A 25,157-nucleotide genomic window follows, 5' to 3' on the forward strand; every position below is an offset into this window, starting at 1 on the left:
AAAATTCCACAAAACAAACGGTGAACCACCAGTAAAAGTGGAAAGAGAGAAATAGGTGCAGCTCTACCCACGTGAGCTCGGAGCCAAGGTGGACACCGGGGACTCTCTGCAACCCTGCTGGAGAAAGCGACTTAATTAGTGACTTTTGAAAAGCTGGATGCTTAGGGTTTGCTCGACGCTATGCACGCCACACATCTGAGTGAACCAGTGTGGGCATTCGTGGGAAAGGTTTTAGGTGCTAGGGAAAACATCAGTGGGAAAATTGGCAATGTTTAGAGCCGACTTTCCTAATATCTAAGAAGACCCTACCGCTCAGGAAAAAGAGGCACCAAAGATTGACAAAGAACAAATTCACAGAGGAAACATGTTTTTTTCCAAATGCTCTACGTATGAGAATTCGTCCAAACTACATCGCGAGTGCGGGTGCTATGAGGCACTGTTTTGAGTAGACCAGGCCAGCAAATGTCAGTGTGGCAACATGCTAATCAGATGTGTGGCACACCCACACTTTTCCTAGCCTGCACTTCCGAGGACTAAAATCCAAAGTATCTTACACACAACACATTTCCTTTCTCAGGCAATACATTTTTCTCATAACTTTTTTATTTTGCTCTTCTCTGGGGAAAACTGTTTCTCCCACTGGGCAAAACATCTTAAGGAATTCATCTCACTAATTAATATACCTGTAAAGTTATAAAATGGGATATTAATCCATTGTGGTATTATTGAATAACCACAGACATCGGCAAATGTCTACTAACATGGGCCCAGCTAGATAATGAAGGTACATGAACACACTGAGTATGTAAGCTGTGGTATTCTCACTGCCAAATCTCTGAAACGACTGATTTAGAAAAAAAATAAAAGTTAAAAACAAGGGGTGTCTAAGCATGCAATTTGGTGTCATTTGTGTGAGAAATTGTATGTGTGGGAAGAAGAATAAAGTAATTTATTAGAAGAATACACATAGGTATACAGATAGACAGACAGACAGACAGACAGACAGACAGACGACAGACAGGTGGATGATAGACGAGACTAGGCACACCAGTTTCCTCTGAGACTCATGAGCAGATTGGAATCTTTGACTGCTTCTTATTTTTATCTTTTAAGTTTTGTCTCATGTGAGAATAACATCTGACAAAAGGGTAATTTTTAGGAAGAGAAAATCTTTAGATATAGGCTGCCTAAGTTGTTCTGAAGTGTGGCACTGACTTTGTAAAGGTTTTGGTTCAGAACCAGAGTTGCCACATGGAACAAGGTTCCTGGGTGGCCGTCTGCGTTAGAAACAATGGCCCGGGCGCAGGTACCCGTTCTTGCCCGCCTTGGGAATCCTGACTGCTACCTCTTCTTCAGGAGTCACCACAGTTGTTCATCATGTCAGGAAAAAACCAATTAGCCAACCGACAATTCAGGAAGCCTTGTATAACTCCGGGAAGCAGGCGGTCTCTTTTATAACGGTGATGAATTAGCATTTAACTCCTTTCTTGAAGAGCCACACAGACCTCCCTATCCTCACCGTATGCCAGCTAGCCGCTGATAGCCACCAGGATGGGATGTCAAAACCCTGGTTCTTGACATTGGACAGGAGTTTTCCGGTGACAAGAACCAACTCAGGAGGTTGCTGGGGCTAATTCCAAGATGCTGTCTCTGTTTCCCGCCTTGCCCCCCTCTGACTCCAAGTCAAGTGCACACCCCAGGACTCTCTAAGTCAAATCTTGTAATTGCTTCCAATTTGTCTGTTTTGCTTTTGGCAATTAACAAACTGAAATGCTATCACGGAGGAGTTCATCTCATTTGTAAGACTGGGTTTTCCCGCCACTAAAATATGCAGCCGCTCTGTCCTTCAGTTCAGGCAGGAGATAAATGGCTGGTTTTCGTTGCTGAAGAATATATAATGGTTAAAAAGTCACTTTTTTCCTCCAGCTCTACATAAATCACAGAACTAGTCAATATTTAATAATGCTTGCCTTGGTCTGGAGTCCCTTGATCACCCCTGTCATGTGTAATAGCTCCCTCTCCGATATCTTTGACATAAAAGCCCAGCTTTACTGAAATGCTAACATGTAGAGGGTCATTACGGATCGACATTTACCTTAATCTGAGACTGCCAACCATGAACCGATAAATTCCAGCAGATTCCACTGGGAGAAATCAGTAAACTTCTCAGTGGGAAGAAGTGAAGGAAAATTCTGCCGAGGACAGAATACATTTTCCACAAAGGCTGCTTAGCAAATGGATTCTGACTTTCGAAAGTTCTTTCGCTGCCCAGCTTTGCAACATTTAATACCGTTTTGATGGTTTGAGGGACGGGATGACAACCGAAGATGACAGGACTTAGAAGGTAAGCAGAAATGTTCTCTGCAAAAACAATGCAAGATTAAACACGAGGGGGAACACGGCTCTTGCATTATTCACCCAGCTGCCTTGGCGGAAATAGCTGGGCTGTCATGGGTCCGGCCTAAATGTTGCTGCTTTTTTTCAAATCGATCATCACTCCTTCACCTCATAATCTTACGAGTGCTTCACAGCAGAATACATCAAAGCCCTGATTGCATAAAAAAGGGACAGACCAATCTTTGAGGGGATCAGCTCTGCCTCTGCCTCGGAGTCCACCATTCACTGTTCATTTGCTTATTTGCCTGCAGACACGCTATGGAAAATTTAGGAAAACCCTCTTCAAAGCCTCAAAAAGCCAGTTTTTCTCTCTCTTGGTGCCTTCTACACATATTGTGGATGCAATTAAGTCTTACAAGTAGACACGACACAGACACAGACACAGACATTACAATCTGGAGGGTACCGTTTTCTTTTCACTGGAGTGTGCAAACTGTCCATGCTATGGCTTTGCCAACTTGCTATTGGTTAGGAAACAAATATTGAAAACCCTCCTGAATAAAATTAGTATGACTTCTCCTGGAAATTGTGACAAAAGAAGCAGTTATTAGAAATACAAACTAAAGTTTCTTGTAAGCCACGCCATGCAATGCTTCCGTGGTGTGCTTACAACATGAGTTGTGCTAACAGAACCCGACTTACTAAACGCAGAGTTTGATGATGTATTCGAGGAACCCCAATAGCCCAACCCTTAGCTGCCACACCTGCATTACCAGTTTAGCAGAGAATTATGGAAATGATAAGCAGAAATAACCTGTCTGGGACAGAGTACAGAAACAAAGCTGAAGTCTTCGCACAAACAGTATTTTGGGCTTGTGATGTGTTTTAGGCGAAGAAAGGGCAAACAGGGGACCCTCTCCTCTGCTGTAAAGGCAGCTCAGCACCCCAGAGTGACCGGGACCACAGACTATACCAACCCCCAGCTGTATGCTGACTTGCCCCATACCTATCGTTATATTTAATTTACAAGTTAGAAAGTTAAAAACTAACCAGAACTAATAATTAAACTGAGAAACTGTATCAATATGATAGAATAGAAACTATGTACACATAGTCTTTCCCTTTCTTTCTGGAATCTTCTATTTAACAGTGTTGTGATGTCTGAACACATGGGGGAGGGGGCTGAAATGCCCGAAATGAAGCCACCTTTGTCCCGTGAACCTGGCCTGAGTTTGTGCATAAAAAGAACCATCTATATGGTGTGCTGAGACACACATTGCTGGATTCTACCTCAGCTCCGGCCATTCCCACAGCTCTGGGAGCCACACACTAACCATGGCTTCTCTAATGCATCCACATAGGTTGCATTTTTAGGAAAAATCCAAGAGATGAAAATTAGGCTAAAAGCAAGTATTCAGGTACAGATAAACAGCTTTCTGATATTACTGAAGGTGTAAGAATCGCACACAAATTACCTTGATTTACAAAGAAGTTTCCAGCAAAGAGGACTGAGTAGGCTAAGTGCCCATTAGGGTGAAGAGGTGCCCTCCCCCACCAAATGAGTTTCATGGGATTTCTGAGCTTTGACAAGTACGCTGACCACGCCTTCAGGAGGGACTTCTAGAGCCCAGTTTTCTACCTGTGAGTTTGCAAATAAAATAAGTGCGTACTTTGATTTGGGCAAATTTCTTGAAAGAATCTTTTTGCTGCGGGCAAACCATGGTGACAGAACACCTCGTTTTGTCACTGGGATCCAAGCACACCTTGTGTTTTCTCCCTCCTGCTGTGAAAGCTTAGAGTTCCAATTCCCAACCAAGACTATGGTTTGTGATTTCCAGAGGATGGTGATTGGTTCTCGGAGAGCCTATGTGCAGGGCTGCGCATAACCACAGACTATTTTTCAGAATTGCTTAATGACAATTCCTATGTGGTTGGGATAAATGAAGAGAGATGCAGTTGGCCTGTTTCCCTGAGTTCCCAATTTCTGACTGGAGGGGTGGACTCTTGAGTCTGAGAAAAAGTCACCCATGGCCTCTACACTCCCCCTCCTTCATTTTCTTCCCCCCTCCCCCTTCTGTCTCTGTCGCCTCTGTCTTTCTCTGCCGCTCTGCCGTCTGAGCTCACGTTCCCTGAAGAAGCTGCATCTACGTTGAGGAGCCCAGATGACTGACGAGGGCCTCTTGTGTTTCTGAAGTGCTGGAATACTGAATATAGCGCCACACTCATCTTAGGCTATCTGCTTTCCTTACCCTGAATAGTCATTTTCCACCCATGTTTGAATCTGATACACACCCTTGTGACCATCGATGGCATTCACTGAGCAGACTACAGGACCCAATCCGAAAGCCTCAGGCAGCATCAGGCAGCATCAGGGATCCATAGCAAAGTCCTTGGCTTTTCTGTTGCCTGCCTATCTAATGTTCCCACCACTGGTTTGGTGAGCACACAGATTCATTCATTCATTCATGCATTCATTCATTCATTCTTTGGTTCTGTGACTACAAAACATTCCTGAATGTTTCTACATGTAACATGTTACCAAGATCAGACAGAATCTACATTTCTGGGTCAAGTCCACTCACATTTAGCTCAGAATCAACGGCCTCTGATTCCATGGAGTGTGGCTACATTTGGTATGGGCAGCTTCACGATGGCATCAAGAAATAAATGGACCACTGTGCATCTCACCAATAAATAATCACACAAGAAGCTGATGTGATGTTAGCCTGCCTGTTCAAAAGAGGAAGAAGAAGGACCCCTAAATAAAAAATGAATCATAACCTGGATGAGAGTCAGCAATGGCCTGATAACCAAGTGACTGCAATGGCCAGCTGTCCAAAGGAAGATGCAGCCATGGGTAAGATACAGAATGGGGCTCACAATCTTTTTTTTAATCATCTTTTAGTCTCTGGCTAGGACTCGATAGACTAAGTGTCAGTGGACCATATTTGACCTTCCAAAGCTTATTGATTATGTAGGCCATTTTCACCTTACTCTTTGTGTGTGCACGGTTTGTACACGTATGTGTAGGTGCGTGGCTGTGCACATGTGGGATGTCAGGGTGCAACTAAAGGCACTGTTCCATGAGAGCTATCCATTCTGTTTTTAAGTCAACGTCTCTCGCTGGCCTGGGACTCATCAGTAGGCTAGGCTTGCTTGCTGGAGCTCCCTAGTCACCCTATTGTCTTTGTCTTCTGAGAGTTGGAGTCGTCAGTGCACACCATCACATCTGGACTTCTAAACGTGGGTTCTAGGGGTTCACACACAAGTTCTCATGCTGTTAAAGAGAGGCCTTTGCCAACTGAACCATGTCCCCAGCTCTGACCTTAGCTACCAAGTACAAACAGGCTCTCCACTCCTTGCAAAAAGATGATCAAACATGAGATCTTGTGGCAGGCAAATGTTTTCAATTGTAAAGGCTTTATTTGTTAAGGTAAATACATTTTTCCAATTATGAAAATAAATGTGAAAAGACTGAGTGCTATTTTTTAATAAGTGTGAGGTTGCAGATGTTTTGTCTTTATCAGAGAGAGGCTCTGGGGTTCTTTGGATCTGTGCCTTCTGCTCAAACCTTGCTTCAGTCACAAACAGCTATGCATAACAAGCCATAAAAACCCAGATTGGAAAAACCTCATTCATCAATATGTTTCATAATGATGCAGCTACAAAAAGGGGCTAAAATGATTTCTAAAAAATGATGCTCATGAGATTAAATAATTAATGGTAATTCCAGATAATTATAATAGTCACTTTAAGTACTTGGTTAATTTAAGATAAACATTTTCTTAGGTTTGCTTCAGTGTTTGGATAAACATTCTGACTTTTACTCTACACTAAAACTGACAACTGTACCATTTTTCTCTGACTAGGAGTTTTTTTTAACCAAACAAATTTATCTTATCTTAAAATGAATATTATGGAAAAGGCTCTTGGTGGTTTAGAGGTTGGCTCAGCATTGACCTAAATTTTTTTCTTTGAAATAGAAAATAAATTTGAGAACAAATGTGTGTGAAAACACAAACATTTCAACAAAATTTCCATTCTTAATAAAGCTCTTAGCATACTCAAGAAAATCTTAGGTAGGTAATTCATTTAATTTTTCATGCTAACCCTTTAAAGAGAAGCACTGTTGAGAAATCTGAGGCTTCATAGAAAAATTGTGCTCACGAAGGAGCCTGAAAAAGCAGGAATAGGGCGGCTTCCCCTGTGTTTTCCAGCGTCTTCACAAAACCATGCCTGTGCTTATTTTTCTTTAAGTATTTATTTCATTCGTTTTAATTATGTATTGGTGTGTGTTTCTGGTGTGGGCATGTGAGTAGAGGAGCCCACAGAGGCCAAAAGACAATGTTGGTTTTGCTGGATCTGGGGTCTAAGGCAGTTGTGAGCTGCCTGATGAGGGTGTTGGGAATCAAACACAGGTCCTGCAAGAGCAGCAATTGCTCTTCAGCTCTGAGTCATGTCTTCAGCCCTTAAAGTATTTTTGTTTTATATTAAATACCCATTGAACGTCAAAAACATTCTTTAAATAACAGAACAAACCGCAGGGGAACTAGATAGGAATAGAGCAATTCTGCCTTAACCACCCCAAATAGCTCCCTTTGGTCAGACTGCGGTGACAAAACCCATTGAGCTATCAAATCCTTACTCTATCAAAACACTAAGGATGTGGAATTGATGCACAAATGATTTACTTTTAAAACCCCAATTTTACCAAATTTGCAGCATTTTATTTTCATCTTAAGGGTCATTTGCCCACGTGACACGTTTATGATGGCACACTTAAGGCTGTGAAGCATATTTGTCTATGACATGCTGAACAGTAGGGAAGTATCTTTCTGCATGTATGGGTAACAATGCTATTAAATTTGCAAAAGACGTAAAAAAATCCAGCATATTTCTTTTTCTAAAATGTAGAAATCATTAAGGGATGAGCTGAGTACAAGAGAGAGGGAGGGAGGGAGAAAAGAGGGGGCAGGGAGGGAGAGAGAAAGAGAGAGGGAGGGAGGGAAAGCAGGAAGGATGGGGGAGGGAAGGGGTGGAGAGACAGAGAGATACAGAGAGAGACAGAGAGAGAGATGCCAAGTGGAGGACAGAGTTCTGTGCTCCGCAGCAGTGTGGAGACTAGAATGGATGGGGACCTGGCAGAGTAGAGTTTACAACCCAGTTCTCCTGTCCTTTCTCAGGGGCTGTGGTTAACATTGCCTGCCATCTGTACATAATAGAGATCAATAACGGTGTCCCCTTGCTTAAGGTTTCTAGAATATCTTAGAGATGAGTTGGGGCAGCCAGAACCACAATTCACAGTGTACACTGGGGAAGAGTGCAAGGGTTTTCAAACTTTTAAAGGAGTATTTGTTTCAATATTCTCTCTTCCTCCCACCCTCCCTCTCTCCCTCCCTCTCTCCCTCTCTATCCCTCCCTTTTCCCTCTTCTCCCTCTCTCTCTCTGTCCCAGAGTGGAGAAATGGAGACCTGCTGGCCTACTGCCATTCCTGCTTTTAAGGGTTAGTATCCATCAGAGGGGTCTGCACAATAAATGCTTGATAGCAATAATGACTCAAGCTCGGTCTTGGCAATATACTGCTTTAGCTTCTTGGAAAGCAACCAGTCTCACACAGGGTTGGAGAGGATACGATCAAAAGTAAGGGAGTACAAATTAAATTGAAGAGCTGGAGTTTTTGTGGTAATATTTATATGATATACTCCTCAATGAAGACAGAGTGCATTAAAATTATAGGCAATTAGCAAACATTGCCAAAAATACCTATGAGTAATTTTTATAAACTAATGAGTATTTCTCTGAAAAAGAAGTTAAATTTATTTAATCAAGAAAAATACAAAGAGGTGTAATTATTATTTTTACACTAAATAATACTACACTGGTCTGTGGTGGGCATACACTATTAACTGAACTTGGAGAATGATGTTGGAAAGCCAAGAGTAATTTTTTCTTGCTTTTAATTGTCAGCAAATATATTACAGACCTCTGAAACGTGAGCATCAAACCCAGATAGTAATAAAATTTTAAATACCATTTTTAAAAACCTGTATCAAATTCATAAAATCAAAATAGTTTATTCTAAGAGATGATGTAAGTTCAATCCCTTAACTGATTAATCTGCTTGTTGGACAGCAATCTAAGCACACCTTTGAATTAGAGTTTTCAATTTTAACTTTTTAATCATAAATGTAGTTATTAGGGTATCACTAAGAATAAGAACATGCACCTTTCATATATCATCAAAGGAGGCACAATCGCAGGTATGTCCATTAAAGCAACTTATTTATTCATGAATACATGTATGTATTCCTTCCGCAGATGTACATATAGCCCTTAAATGTACATTGAACTAAAATCAACTTTTAAATGAATTTTAATAAGTAGAACAATCTCCTCTCACGATTGACAGACTTTTACTTCTCCCTTGATACCTAACATCGCCCAGCAGTTTACAAATCTCAGGGCGCAAACTGACACACTCACCAATGGGCCCCAACCCTTGGCTGTGCATGCTTGCACTCTAAGGTGTGTAAGCACCCAGGGTCACATCCATAGGCCTAGCAGCTGAGTCTGGAGAACTGTGAATTCGTGCATCATCTAGATTTGAGCCATAAGTTGCGACCACACTTGGAAAGGTAATAGCCACCTCGTAGTATGGCCACAAGGCAGCAGTGAGTAACCAGGAGGGCAAGCAGCTCCAGGTGTGCTTTCCTGGTGTCACCAATCAGCTGCCCTGCTCTGAGCACCAATTCTGTTCTGATCAACACCCACTCGGCTCTAAACGCCACCTCTTCTCAAAGCACACAGAGCCTTTGCTTTGAACACCACCATGCTCACTACTTAGCAACGGAGTGAGAGAGTCAGATGCTCTAGAAGGAAAAGCCTTCTTGCTTGAGGCTACATCAAGTATTTTCATTTACATCCCAGGCCTAAAAAAGAGCAAGTGGACACATTCATACTTGTATTTTTATTTTTTAGGTTTTTCGAGACAGGGTTTCTCTGTATTGCTTTGGAGCCTGTCCTGGAACTTGCTCTGTAGACCAGACTAGCCTCTAACTCACAGAGATCCATCTGCCTCTGCCTCCCGAGTGCTGGGATTAAAGGCATGCGCCACCAACACCCGGCTTCATACTTGTATTTTTATGTATTCTTTGGCTATAAGGGAACATCATTTGCTATGGCATTGCTCGTTCCTTGGGATCTATCTGTCACTATTCTAAGCGGACACAGCCTTGCTTCTTAACACTTTCCTCACAGCCTACCTGCAGGAGGGCTTTGTATGACCCCTCCTTTACAAGGGAAGAAAGCAAGGGATGAAGCTGATGTGAATTGCACAAGGCCACACAGCAGGTTAGCACTTGAGTTAGGGTTTGTATCTAAGTGATTTAACTGTATCTTCTCTCCATTACCTCGACCCTGTTCTTACTGTCGCGTTACGTTCACAATTGGGTTAGAGAAGCTTCTAAGAGGCCAGTTTTGATGGTCAACTGAGAGTCTATTTATAAGGAAAGCCATGCAGTTTCTCATAAAATTAATAGAAGTGGGAGTGGCCACCAAACGTAAGGACTCTACTTATTCAGGCAAAATGTTCTCACGAAAAGGAACAGGAGAGTCAGCATAACCAAGTTCGTTAGAAATATCAACTCCCCAAACTTACTTAGCATTGCACCATGGTAAACAAAAGTCTGATGGTGTTAACTCAGAGCTGCTATCAAAATGAGATTAATTTTCAAAAGTTCTCCCTGAGTCCGCTCTCCAGGAATCACTTTAAGGGTCCCATGACCACATGACCATAGTCAGATGCTCGCCTCCATAGCCTCCAACACAGCTCATCACAGCTTTTAGCCATTCACCCCACTGTGGTGCCACTACACCGTGTTTAGCGGCCTGTTTTCCCCCAACAGACTGTAGGCTCCCTCAGGAAACCACGACTCTCCCTCATCCGTGTATTTCCATAGCTAAGCGCCACGCCTCAAATGCGGGAGGCACGTAACGAGTATGGACACGGCAAATACATCTACAGGCAGCAAAGGAAAACAGTCAGCATCTAAAGCAGAGCAATGATTCACAACCCTTGGAGGAGGAGCTTCCTCCACGCCCGAAAAGGAGTGCGGAAAACACGGTTAAAGAAGAAGAGCTCCAAGAGCAGACTCCAAAGAAGCCAAGGAAAGTCAAGGGTAGCAAGGAAGTCACTGAAGGCTGTTTCCCCAGTGCCGGAAACTGAGGTATGTGACTGGAGAGATTTGGTAAATAATCCCTAGAGTAGACCCAGCCTTCATTCACTGACAACAGTGTTACTGGTGGAGCAACAATACCAGGGCTTCCTTAGGGTATCTCTGTCCTGGGAGGGACTTACTCCTCCAGAACTGCTCACAGCAGTTTGCCTCCTACTCAGTTCATAAGCACCGGCCTTGACCTTTGACCTGACGCACTGCTGGCACAGTCTCTTGTGCATGTGTGTGGGTGTGCGCATGTATGTGTGCGTGTGTGCGTGCGTGTGTGCGTAGGTGTGTGAGTGTGTGCGCGCGTGTGAGTGCGTGTGTGTGTGCGTGTGCATGTGTGTGTGCGTGCATGTGTGCGCATGTGTGTGCATGTGAGTGTGTGCGTGCACAACAATGCCCTGCATTCAATCCCCAGCATCAAAACACATCGACAATTCAGCAAATGGACAATTACTTATATAAAATGGCCTCTGTTGTCTATACCTAGCCCATTTTGTCTTTCATTAAAATTATCTTTTGATCAATGCATCCCTTTAGAATCTAAGAATTTTTTTTTAGATAAGTTAGTACTTTTACTCAGTTCTTCTGACAGCCTGTTTTTCCTTCTTGAAGGTAACTCTTTACCGGTGAACTCTGTGAGTTTCCTCAGTTTCTATGCTTCGAGTGACAAATCCTTATTTTTTTCACCATGTACCCTTTGTGACTCCAGAATAAATATGGTAGTCTGCCTCTCCTAGTAGCCACTGTTATGGAACACTGAGGTCTACAATGCCACTTAACAAATAAAAGCACGCATGAACTCCTCTGTCAAGGAAAGCATGGCTAGAGAAGAACCAGTAAATAAACAGAAAACCATGGGAAGAAGAATGAGACAGAGTCATAGTGATAACTTCAGCTGCAACAACAAAAACCATAGTGGGTTAGAAACTATGGAAAACACTCACTTAGCACCTCAACCCCCCAGAAAACCCTGTGTGCATTGCAGACACTCTTGAAGAGAAGCTGGGGCCCTGGATGATTTTAAACAGAAGTGGAAAATACTCAAACCAACATTCCCCCTTTCTTAAATAACTACAGAACAAAGAATTTCTTTTGTGTTAGGATCCTGGGCACATTATCTCATTTATCTGACACTCTGGGAAGTAAGATATTTTATAAAAAAGTAAATTATGGATATAACTAATTGGAATTCCTTAGGCATGAACTTCAACATCTTAATCCTTCTTAAAGAAGATTTAGGAGTCAACTCTAAGCACTCATCAGTTGTCTCACAAAGGGTTTGAGTGCATCAGTTTGGGAAGAGTTAAGCTGTGGTTGTGGTCAACCAGGAATCTGTCCTCTAATTTAGTGAAACTTGGGGACCACTAGGGACCTCCTAAATGTTTGCCATTGGCATCATTTTCCAGCTCCCTAGCACCAGTTTTCCGACTTGTCTTTTGAGTTCTCTATCCTCTTTCAACGACAGCTCCTCTAGGCTTTTTTTTTTTGTCTACCTGACTCTGTCAAGGCAACCCCCAGAAATCATGCCAAAAAACCTGGTATCTATGAATCTATGACATGCTGAGGGAGGGCTTCCACAAAGATGGGCATGAGGTAGATGAACTGTGATAAAATTGAGCATTTTGACAGTTAAGTCAACTATGCAGAAATTTTAGTATCCATGGAGTGGGTGAGGCTGCAGTCTAATTTTAGTGGGCAAGTGTTCCTACAGCACCATTCACACACAGATGCACACACACACACACATACACACAGAGATACACACATACACACACATACTCACACACAGACACACACATATACATATACACATACTCGCACAATACACACAGACATACATATATACACACGTACACACAGACACACACAGACACACACACACATAGACTTACCATATGTTCTAGAGAAAAACTGTACCTGACAGCATATACAAGAAAAATTAATATAGTAAAAGATGACTGGAGCACTTTGCACACTGGGTAAGTTAAGTTTTCTTTCAGTCATTTAAACCCTTCCTGACATCCCCCTCACACATACTTTATCAACCAGTTAACTGCATTCCAAATTTGTTCACGCCCTATTTCCATGGTCACCTATCTTGTTTTTTAAACATTATCTCAGAATACTTCACAATAATGGCTACATGAGTGTCCTCCTGTGTCACAAGACAATGTATATGCTACAGCCAGGGAGGGAGGCTCCAAATTGCTTTCTGATCATACTGCCCACCACCAGTGATTGATCCTGCCTGTCCCAAGTAACATACACAAACCAGTGTTCCTTCTCAGAACAAGGAATGGGACTGTGTAAGCCAGTCTTGGGGAAGTTCATGGCATTTATGTCTCTGCACAGTCTGCTCTGAGGTCCAAATCTTACCAACAAAGCACCAGGCTTCAAAATCAGGGCAGTGGGATGTCATGGTTCAAAACCTGCATCATCTGCATGTGTCTCCAACTCACAGAGACAGATCTAATCCAGATGTAAGGAAAGATGGTAAGCGCTGCAGAAAAGTAGACAACCAGCACATCACACAGCTAGGTCCTAGGAGCAGTGGCCCCAGGTGAGGATTTCAGGGTGGCCATGTCTCCCTTACAGTGGAGTCTCCCATAGGGCTGCATCAGAATCAGTTGGATATCCACCAAGGACAGGGTATGCAAAACCTGTAACTCAAGAAGGTGATTCTGGGCAGGTGCAGGAAGTTCCTGTTGCATAGAAGCCAGGAAGCATGAACTCACTAATGACATCTGTGTCCACCAATATTGTCATCTCTTTGGTATATTCAAGGGGCAACATAAAATAATCATTTGAAGGAAGGTTGGAGCCTTAAACATCTGAGAACCAAAGACATTTTTCATAAATTATACTGACAAAGGGACATGAAAAATAATCCAAAATCACGTATAAAATCAAATGGAGATGGAAGACATTGGAGATGAGGAAGAGTGAGACATAAAAATTTATTGATAACAAATGTTAAAGCTATTTTTTTCTCCTGAATATGGAGCAACCAGTTGGAACTAAAACGGGAATATGGAAACATTGCATCTCAGGAGGACTCAGGATTTTTTTCCTAAGAAAAATAAACTACTTTGTAAGATATAAAATCAAACTCAAGTTAAAAGAAGATTGTCAATATCTCAGATATCTCTGTGTTCGTAATTCCAGCTTTCCTGTCCACTGGTGGTGGTTATGTCAAAGGTTTCCTTCAATCAAACCCAGAAAGAGTGAAGAAATGGAATACGGAATGAAGCCTCACAAAGCACATTTTAAGAAATCTGTAAGATTTCACGTTGCTTTGTGCTGTTATCTTGTTTCTCAGTAACCATGAATGGAATTGTGTGGCAAGCACTGATCTCCATGCCCAGGACAGAGAATAGCACAGTAGTCTTGATTGCTGCCTTCAGAGATATGATAATACAAACAAGAAGACAGATAATGCGTTCCCAAGAGTATATGAAGTGTGTTGAAGGAAAACTCAAAGGTGACAGACAAGGAGGCAGGAATTAACCAATCTGGCATGGGTGAAAGAAGAAAACTTGTCTGAGAAAGTGACCTCTTGGCCACGCCTCACACATGAAACTATGTCATCAAGAGGCGAAGCCTCATAGGCAGTTATTTGACTATAACTAACAGAGATTCCATAATAACAAGCAGAAAACTTTCCCTGGAACATCAGCAAGTTATCAAAATGCAAGCCCCACAGAATAACTTAACAGTCTGTCTCCAGAACCGCTGGATGGCTCCTTCATCACTTACGACACAGACCAGACCAAAGCAAAGTTCAACAAAGTGGACATTGCAAACTTTTATTTATTGTTTACTGTTCCTCTGATGAAAGAAAGCTGCTGAGATGTGTTCCCTTGGCTCCCATTGTTCCACCTCCTAAAGGGGCTAAAGGTTGATGAAATGGGATTTCAGAATTAGTTCAACTTTCAGCAATAAGCAGCTTCAATGAGCAGCTGAGGTGATTTTAGCTAAGAGTTCATTGGCAGAGGCCGAAGGAGTGAGAGGAATGGTAAAAGCCACTCTTTCCCTGTAATGATCATGACTCCTGGCAGACCACCTTAACCGTAGCCGCAGGGCCAACAAACACACTTCCGTCTGTAAGCGGAAAGATTACGTCAGGTTCTGGAACCTGGAAGATGATCTGGCATTACAAGAAACGCTACTGGACAGAGTCTGGTAGAGAAATACAGCCCTGGCATCCAGAACCCAGCAGGACGGTAGCCAGCCAGGAAGTCTGAGACTCCGTTCCCACTCCCTTCCTCTGTTGTTATCACACGGGTAAGATGGAGTGGAGTGTTGCAGAGAGGACAAGTGTGTGGGTGTTCCAGCGAGGTTTGCCCCACTTTACAGAGAGAACACCACACCTGAGAGAAAGTTTAATGATGCAGGGACTATCTTTGAGCTGAAGGTGGCTTGGCTGTGTGTTGGCCCTAACACGTGCTGGCCTCATAGGACACACAGCACCCTTCCTCGCAGATGCCGTACACCTGTCTGTCCAACAGCCTTGACGGCCTGGGGGAGAGTGAAGAGAGTGTGGGCACTGAGGGAGAAAGGAATAGGAAGCATGCTGCCGTCGCTTTGCTCAGATTCTCTGTGATTTTTCTTGCTTACTCTTGTGGGCAATAATCAGCAAGATAACAGTTCAAATCTGAGTTACTGTGTGTGTATCTGTGTGTGTGTGAATACACACGAACACACACACACACATGTGTGCACACATGTCCACATAAAGTGAACTAAGTTATTTAATCCATTTCCATGCACTCTGTTCCTCAGTGAAAACTTGAAAAATGAATACTCAATTTTCATTGGCTGGCTAATGTAAAAGCACTTCGGAGTATGTCATCTGTTGCCATAATGATAGAATTTTTAAGGTGTTTAATTTAGCAGGCAAGCTGAATCATAATTGTCTATAGAGCCTACCCACCAGGGTATATATCTTCATGCCTCTTCATCATGCCATGTCAAATTGTATTTCCTAAGGTGCACAATAGGTTGTCATATGTAAGCAAGGAAATTCAATACAATACAATGTAAATTTAACACAAGGTACCTCTATTTACACTGAAGAATTATGTTTACTGTAAGAATTAAACAACAATGTGTCCATGTGCCATAAAAATAGCACGCACGGCAAATACTGATGCTCTCAACCTGTTTGTTTGTTTTGTCATCAGTGAGGCTTGGCAATAAGAATATCAACTGCATGCTGCCCCCAAGGTCCAGGCGCTGATTGAGTGTGGCAGATATCTCCCTATGTGAATACTTGATCCTTCAATTAAAAAGGAAGAGAGAGAGAGAGAGAGGGAAGCTCCCACACTGTGTAAGAGTGCCTTATTACTGTTATGCTCACCTAAAAATGGCATCGACGGAATCTAAAAAAGGCTGTGCTTGGGAAATTCTACCTGACAAATTGATAGGAGGTGTTTCATAAAAGTTAACCAAGGTTCGTTTCAAACTGTCAAGCAGTTTCCCTAAGCGGCTCACTGAATTCTAGAATCCACTGCGCCTGTTAAAACTGAGCACTAACAGAAAGAAAACAGAATTATATTTGATTATGGAATATAGTTATTTCATAATGAAACTTTAAGAAAATACACAGTTATTTCTTTAGTACCAGATAAAACCACAACAGATTTGCGAGCATTTGAGTTTTGCCCTTAAGAAATTAATAGTGGATGAGTAGAAATTTCCCTTTTATTTTCATATGTCTAGTTGGAACCTTATGCTAAGGACAATTCTGCAAAAAAACGAGAGATAGAGTAAGAAATAAAATCACGAATATTTTGCCATTCGTGGATTTGTTTTCAAACCCTATCCCTCCTTAATTAGCTGTCTTGACATTGAGTAATTAAATTATTTAATTCTTATTAATCCAATTTCTACATTTGTACATGGGGATATTGTAAATTTCATGGGCTAATTTTGGGAATTAAAGTACTATCATAGTTAGCTTTAACTGTCAATTTGACATAGTCTGGAGTCACCAGAGAAGAGGGTCTCAACTGAGGGACTGTCCTGATTGGAATGGCCCGTGGCCATATCTTGGGAGTACTTGTTTTGACTGTTAAATCATGTATAACAGCTCAGCCCACTGTGAGTGACGTCATTCCCTAGGTAGTAAGTCTTGGGATGTATAAGAAATCTAGTAAGCATTGGCCTGGGTGAGCTTTCCTCCATAGTTTCTGCTGCAAGACCCTGCTAGAGTTCCCAACTTCCTCAGTGATGGGCCCTGGAGGGGAGGTATAAGCCGAACAGGCTCCTTTTTCCCCAAAGTTACTTTTGGATAGAGCATTTTTATTACAGCAGCAGAAAGGAAACTAAACCAAGTGCTTAGTAAGTAGTTACAGATTGTAGCCGATCTTACTACTGATAGTAGGGGTGGGTAGGAAATCAAACCTTCCTTCTTTCAATGAACCAAAGATTGTATTCACCTGTGTACTAGTACAGCCAATAGAACACTTCAGCTTTACAGCACCCTCCATCCATTGTAATGGGAGCAGTGTGTATGGAAGATCAATACCTAGGTAATTTCCCTGCCACACTGATAAAATGATGTGTTTGTACAGTTATATGATCTTCCAATAATGTTGATTGTCTTGATAGTATTCTGTGTATGTCTTCAGAAACAGGTGCAGCCCTGGATTCTTGCTTACATGATTACAAGTCATGTTGATGTGTCTTTTGGTTAGTTTTAACTGTCAACCTGGCACAGTTTTAATCTCGTGTAAAGAGAACCTCACTGATGAGTTGTGTAGATTGTGTTGACCTGTGTGCATGTCTGTGTGCATGTCTGTGTGCATGTCTGTGTGTGTGTGGGGGGCTGGCTGGGTTAATGGACCTGTGAAGATCTGCCATGAATATGGGTAACACTATTTATGGGTCAAGCCCTGGACCGAATGAAAAGGACAGAGTATGCTGCATCTATCAAGCACCATGCTCTTGGCTTGCATAGTACTCGTTGCTTCAAGATCTCTTTGACTTTCCTGCAAGAGAAATCAGAGAGTGCAATGAAGTCGAGAGTGATCATGGGTAAAAGCCAAGGTTTGGGGCTGGTCCATGCGGATGGGTGTCATTTATGAGGAGTGTGACATGAAAGAAAAAGAAAGATGAGAGGATGAGAGATGGAGACAGGATTAAAAAGCCAACTTGGACACGATAAGTTTCAGATGGGATAGAGACGTATTAATGTTGCAACAAGGACCTGGGATGGTTTGTTTCCACTGTTAAGATGATGGGTTCTGGAATCACCTATGGGAGAAGCCACAGGGCCTGTGTGGTCTTATGTAGATCAGTGTAGCCTCTGGGCATGGCTGTGAGACACTATCTAGATTGGGGTAATTGAGGTGGGAGGAATCACCCTGATCGTGGGTGGCATCATTCCATGGGCTGGAGTCCCAAGCCAGATAAAAAGAGAAATGGAGATGATCAAAGCCATTCATCTCCAGTCACCTCAAGCTCCCATTGCCATGGCTGTTAGCTGTCTCTCAGGACTGTTTCCCTTGAACCATGACCCGGAATAAAGCCTTCTTTCCACGGTTGCTTTCATGAGGTATCATGTTACTATAAGGACAGATGTAACCAACACAGTGTCCCAAGAGGAGTGTCAGCTGGGCAGCTGATTCCCATTTACTGGCATCCTCATCATCACTTGTCAAAACTCCTGGGATTCGAATTCTTAAACCCACTTTACCAACAGCATTTCAGTAATCGGGCAAAGCAGCACTCAACATCACTTGAAGGTGCTTCTTTCCATAAACTAAATTCTGAACAGCAACAAGAGGCATGGTATTTTGTTAGGCTTTCTACAGGAAATGAATGAAGGATTCATTTTTTTTGTCAACAGGTAGGAGTGTTATACAGGTAATAAAAATGACCTCAAGTCTGGGTCAAATGGCGTCAGCGCCGTGAGGAAGGCACTGAGAAGATCGTGTAGCCGAGGGCAGGGGGAAGGCTGAAACTCAAGGGCAGTATGATGTCACAGATCGCTGTGGCTAACCTGTAAGGATGAGTTGGGTTTCTACAGAAAAAGGCGGGGAGATAAAGGGAAGCAGTGTTAACCTCCATGTGAAGAAGTTCCCAGAATAAGACAGTAATGTTACTTCAGAAACTCCTCATGTAGTGTGGCTCTACATTAAGCCACAAACATGAAGATATGGCTGGCCAGGCTGTGGTAGCACACACCTTTAATACCAGCATTCAGCACTCGGGAGGCAGTGGCAGGCAGATCTCTGTGAAGTTCAAGGCCAGTCTGGTCTACAAAGCAAGTTCCAGTATAGCCAAGACTACACAGAGAAACCCTGTCTTGGAAAAACCAAAATAATAAAGATGATGATGATTATGACAATGAAGATACTTTATATAATTTATATATATAATTATATAATTTAGAAGTCATTTGATCACCAGACCGCAAGATAGAGTTTAGTCTTCAGGTATGTAAAGGAAATGCAGGACCTTTGAAACCAGACAGAGGCAGGATGGTCAGGATGGTTTGGGGCAATGGATTATGCTTCTCCATACACCCAACAACATAAATGAAACAATGGCAAGCCTGGGAAAAGGGCAAAAGAGTCATTTAACAGCTCTTAGAAGACTTATTTTAATTGTCTGTTTTTATCTCTCTATGTGCATTTCTCTGTGTCTGTCTGTCTGTCTGTCTGTCTCTTTGTGTTTGTGTGTGTGTGTGAATGTGCCTTTCAGTAAATGTTCCATTGGAGGCCAGAGGAGGGCGTCAGAACCCCTGGAGCTGGCTTTAAAGCTGGTTGTGAGCAGCCCAACACCGGGGCTGAGAAATGGGTTTGGGTCCTCTATATGATTAGTATGTGATCTTTCCTACTGAGCAATCTTTATAGCCCCTTTAATGGTTTCTCCATCATGAAAGTATAGAAAATTCTACTGTAATTAAACATATTAGACGATCATAAAAGTGTTAGCAAAATATCCCTTACTTATTGCTTACTGCATATATGTAAAAAACGACCTTGCAAATGCACAGACTATAATCAGCAAAGATCCTGAAAAACCAGGAAAGGATTTCTCTAGACAAGCAAGGAGCATAGGGCAGGAAAAGTCTGAGTGACAACTATCTCCTGGGAAGAAGGAAGAATTCTATGCAGACCAGGTTAGCAGCCATCCAATCAGAGCAAATCAGTAGCATTTCTCTGACACCGATGGACTAGACAGATTTCTTTGTGCAGTCAGTAGTGTGACACGATTTTTGGCTGCTTAATATAGTGACCTATAGACGTTGTTTACTTTTATTAAGAAAGTTGTAACCATACAGAAGAGTAGTTTCAATGACAGAGAAAATCACTCATACTAATTACCAGAACTCCCTCCATTACCTCAAATATATAGCTATTGCATTTACTAAAAGTTTAATTTAAAAGCAGTTAGAATAATTAATTCATGGTAAACATGAGACAATCTAGTAAAACTCTAATGGTTTTTTTTCTTTTATTCTTTCTGGTTATGCTTACAGAGGCCATTTCAGTTTTCACCAATAGTTGTTTAAAACAGTTTCTGGAATATTAATGCATTTTGATATTTGTCACAAAGCAGGGTATGGTTTGCTAAGCTGTTCCTTCTGCCAGGGTTAAACAAGAATTCTGTGTTTAAGAAATCTTAAAGATATTTCCAGTAACTGAAAAACTAAGTAAGTGTTTTGTGTCTTAAAAAGCCTATTAAAATGTCTTTATAATGAGACTTAGTTTTCATGTTGTTTAACAGGATAGCTTTACTCTCTAAATAGCACAAGGACACATGCATCATGAAGGAATGCAATGCAGCTCGAGTTAAGTATAAATGTACGCATGTTTAATGCATGCATTGCTTAAATCTCTGTGTTGAAATATTTATAAACAGCATCCTGAGGAATATGAGTTCCAAGTGAGTTCTTTTAAAATAAACTTATTAACTAAAAAGCATCTGAAACACACTGTGTACATGAACTTCCCACCTCTTTTCCTCTCCAAGGAAGAACTAATGGCTGCTGCCAAGGGAAAGTCACTATAGACAATGTCACTCTCAAGGCTGCATTCACCCAGAGTCTCCATTTGTCCCTGTCCCCTTTCCTAGCACACACTAAACGATGGCATGCAGTACTTAAGAGCTATCAAGAGGGAGCACTTGTGAGCCACCAAACGTGCATGTCAACCTAAAAAGCTTACTCTCCCTAACTACGAAGATACTATCCCAGGTACTTTATGTGCTAAAACGATCATTAAAAATTAAGTACCACATATAAGCTGCCATTTAGAATATTAATTTACTTTTGCTAATCATGTTTTTAACTTCAGGCTGAAAGAGTTCACTCACCATTCGGATACCCAGGCTCAGTCCAGGAAATGTTAAAGGAGTCCAGTGAGCAGGAATGGGCTTGGGGGGCTGGCACACCTTTTGGAACTGTCTCCTCCAAAAGGGCCTGGCCAGATTTACTCGTGGCACAGCCACCACCGGTGCATGCCTAAGCTGGGACAGAGGAAAACACTTCAGTCCTGACCCTCAAATTTAGAAGAACAGAGAAATGAGACAATTCAGAGCAGAAGCCCAGGGTTCTGCTAAAATAATATTCGCTTCATTCCTCACAAATAGGCTTGCTTCCATGCTGAAGTATGGCATGTAATTAGAATACTTTTTAGGATGTGAGCATCCATCTCCAGTAAACACAAACTAACTAGGGAACATAAAAAAACAACAGCCTAAGTTACAGCCTAGAGATGCAGGGTGCATATTGCCTGGGTGGGCAGCTCTGCTGTGAGATTAGCTCTAAGCGGAGGGTCTCAGGGAAACACTCGTGTGCATGTGTGTGTGCGCACACACACACACACACAGGGAAACACACTCACGTGCATGTGCACATACACATACACACACAGTGAGAAAGAGAGAGAACACACACAGAGACAGAGAGAGAGAGACAGAGAGACAGAGGGAACACACCACTTCAGGAAAAAAATGCACTTAAGAATTCTCTAGGAAAATAGCCTTTATTTATTTGTTTGTTTGCTTTTGATTATGGGGTGAAGAATATAAGTCAATCATGGCATTCACCACAGTGTAACCTGTACATTCATATTTCAACACCATGAGAAATCAAACACAGCAACATTCCTAAGTCAATCAAAAAATATGGATCCCTTAAAACATGGGTGAGGAACTCAAAGTGATCCCTAAGATGGCATTTAACTCCAGAAACAGAACACAGACATTGGAGACATTGAGTTTTCTCATAATGAACTGTAAATGATTTCAAAGTTACTACTGAACAATCATTTATTCTGGAAATGGAGACACTTACACAGGGCTACTGCTGTCTCATTAGCAAATACAAGCAATTGCAATTTTATAAAACAAAGATAGTACTTAAGTTTCCTTAGAACTAGCCCTCCAAGTCTCAACTGCAATGGAGACAACAACATTAAAAAAATTGTTGACAAATGAATTTCAACCCAGGTCAAGCAAATGTGAAAACATAACAGTACAATAACTGGACAGCTTTTTAGTGCATTTCATGGAAGCTTGAGCCATAAGCGCCATTGTTTCCATTGATGTCTCTTGGCCTGTGGGGCTTGGTCAGCTACCCTCTCTGTTGCTTAAGGCACTGGGGAGTCTGCTTCCTCAGCACGGGAAGTGGGTGACTGGTCAAGAATCTCCTCATGTCAGAGCGTGGAGCAGTTTCCTACATTGTTACAACTGGTCACAGAGTTTTCATTAGGATAATAAGTAACAATGGATAGCCAACCGCTTAGAGATATGTTTGCTTCCTGATACAAGAACACTGTAGTACAGCTGGGGAGATAGCGCAGGTGGAAATGTACTTCCACAAGGATCCGCACACAATCTCCAGGATCCCACAGAGCACAGCTCCTTGTGGTAGCTCAAGCGTGTAAGCCCAGTGCTGTGGAGGAAGAGATGAGAGGCTGCCTGAGTTCTGCTGACCAGTCAGCTCAGCCTGATCGGAGAACTCTGGACCAGTGGGAGAACCCACTTCAAAACCATCCAGGTGGCCCTGGGAACATGGCTTAGTGAGTAAAGTAAAGCAGCTGTGTCACTAACATAAGAAGGTGAGCTGGGGTCCCCAGACAAACATGGCAAATTCTCCTGTATCCCAGGTGCCAGGGTTAGAGAAGCAGATGGCTCACCAGGACTCACTGGCCAATGTGAGGAAAAAAATGAGAAAAATGAGAAAAATGTAAGTTCAAGGACCCTGTCTCAAAAAACACTGTGGAAAGCACACACCCCTACCATGTGCACACATCTCCTACCACACGCACACACATACAACATATATGCATGCAAACACACAATGGGGTGGGGATAAATATGTAAACAAATAACAAGGAGGATATACATATGCATGCATGTATGTATTTATGTATACCTATATGGGGGGGCAGGGGACAGAGAGAGAGAGAGAGAGAGAGAGAGAGAGAGAGGTAGCCTGTGTCAACACTATAACTCCTCATGAGCTTAGGATGCTCCAGATGGGTGCCATCGTCACCCAGGGACACAATCTCATTGAGTAGGAGCCTGAGTAGACTCTGTGGGTTTCTCTTAATTTTTGGATGTAGAACGTGCACATACATGTAAAAGAAAAACCCTAGAGGATGGAGCTTTTACAAACCGAACAGAAACAGCTAGCATGTGGCCAATCCCTGATGTAAGGCTTCAGGACATGCCACCACCGACCCAGGAACCAGCTATGGAACATTTAAAAAGAAACGGAAAACATGTGTGGGCAATCTACACACTACCAGTCTCAGAACATTATCCAGGAAGCAGGGCTGTGTGAGATGTCTGAGTCATCAAAGCACACATTGTCAGAAGAACACCACATTGCTCAAAGAGAGGGAATGCATTCACTTGTATTTTCAGATACCCCCCCCCTTGGATCGAAGCATGTGGCAGTGTAGTCTCCTTAGACTGATCACACAATAGGATTTAATCCTGATTGTTGCAAATTTCTTTTTCATTGGTATTCATGTTTGCATCATTCCCTTGTTACACCTCTCCAAAGAAATACTGTGCTTTGTGACACACACTGTTGCATTTATTTAAATAGAATGCAAACTAAAATCGACTTTGTTTTGAGAACTTTATGATGTTTTCTAAAATAAATGTAATATCCTCTTTGGGGGGCTTTATTGTGGACTGTGTCACCTAAAATCTGCAAACTGGTAGCCTTAAAACAAAAGAACCTTGAAAATTCCTGAAATTATCTTTCTGGCTAGTGAGACAGGGTGTAAGGAGTTGTTGAAACAGCAGAAATATCTGCAACGTTATCTCCGTTTTGGCATTCAGAGGGCTCTTCTTAAAGTCAAATCGGATTGGGCTAATGCTGATTGCAATTCTGACTTAGGAAAAAATAAATAAATAACTGGATTGATTGAAGATGTCTTTAGAGCACAGAGAGGACGGTGAAAGCCTACGAGAAAGCAGCTCAGACCTGTTTACCTGTTTCCTACAGCTTTTAGTTAATTACTGACACATGAAAACAAAATTCACAATGCTGTGCTGCCATCTCCAATCGATGGGTCACTTCTGATCTAAAGAGGCTTTATTTGGTTTGATAAAATGTACGTGTAATCTAATTACGGTGACAATTTTTGAAATAATGACCATTAGGAGCTTCTAAAGCTAGCATTATCTTTTCCAGTGTTTTGTTTGCAGAGAAGCAGGGCCCAGGGGTATGAAGATGGCAGAGGTATTTTAAAGTGTGAAGAAAAACAACAGTTACAACAAATAACAACAATGAAAACCAAACCTAATAATTGCTTTATCCCTACCAATCTTTTCCTGAGGAGTTGAGCTCATCTGGTAAAGTGCTCACTTTGCGAGCAAGAGGACCCGAGTTCAGATCTCCAGAGCCCAGGTAGAAAGACGGCTTTGGTGGTGTGCATATGTAACCCTAGTGCTTTGGGGCGGAATCCAGAGGATCCCTGGAGCTTGCCGCACAGACAGTCTAGACAATCAGTGAGCTCTGAGCTCATCCTCAGAGACAGATTCAGTTTCACAAGAAAGAGTCAAGAGTGAGAGAAGACCCTTGACATTCCACATACATGTGCACATGCTCACTCTTCCCCAGGTACACGCACGGTCACGTAACGCGACACATACACACGGAATTCCAATTCACAATTTCTGTTGACATCCACTGAGTGACTGCTGTGAGCTGCCCCCTGCCTATAGTTGAACATTTTCAAATACTAGCCTTGACCCCTGCCTCTTTCCATAACTGCTAACTCACTGCATTTACTGGGAACCATTAGGACCTATCAACCTTCAAAATGAATGCCACCACATTATACTAGACATGACGCAAAGAGCATGGGCTTTGGAAGCACACACACCCCCAGTGCAGACTTTCCAAAAGATAGTGTGCAGTAGCATTTACAGACTCAGACTGTCCGTGACGGCATCTGGTGGTCATCCCTCATTCTTGCACCAACTGTCTTTGTAGCTCCTTGGCTCCAGCAGGCACTGGCAGCGATCTGCATGGACAACTTGGAAGAAGCAACTTCTCTGTTTCAGAGGCTTACAACCCAGTCTGACTGCAGAAATTAAATGAGTGACACAGAGTGGCTTTAC

At 42.3% G+C, this 25,157-nt stretch overlaps 1 protein-coding gene across 1 annotated transcript in view; it reads right to left on the reverse strand.

Annotated features, from left to right (window-relative positions):
* Ush2a (usherin) overlaps positions 1–25,157 on the reverse strand; it is a 644,634-nt gene that overhangs the window by 290,726 nt on the left and 328,751 nt on the right. The window contains 5 exon segments of the mRNA XM_040738771.1: positions 3,813–3,882; positions 3,884–3,976; positions 8,821–8,857; positions 15,919–15,970; positions 20,886–21,033. Coding sequence (XP_040594705.1) covers positions 3,813–3,882; positions 3,884–3,976; positions 8,821–8,857; positions 15,919–15,970; positions 20,886–21,033 — 400 coding nt within the window.

Source organism: Mesocricetus auratus, unplaced genomic scaffold (assembly GCF_017639785.1).
Source record: "Mesocricetus auratus isolate SY011 unplaced genomic scaffold, BCM_Maur_2.0 Super-Scaffold_100676, whole genome shotgun sequence".
Classification (NCBI taxonomy): Eukaryota; Metazoa; Chordata; class Mammalia; order Rodentia; family Cricetidae; genus Mesocricetus; species Mesocricetus auratus.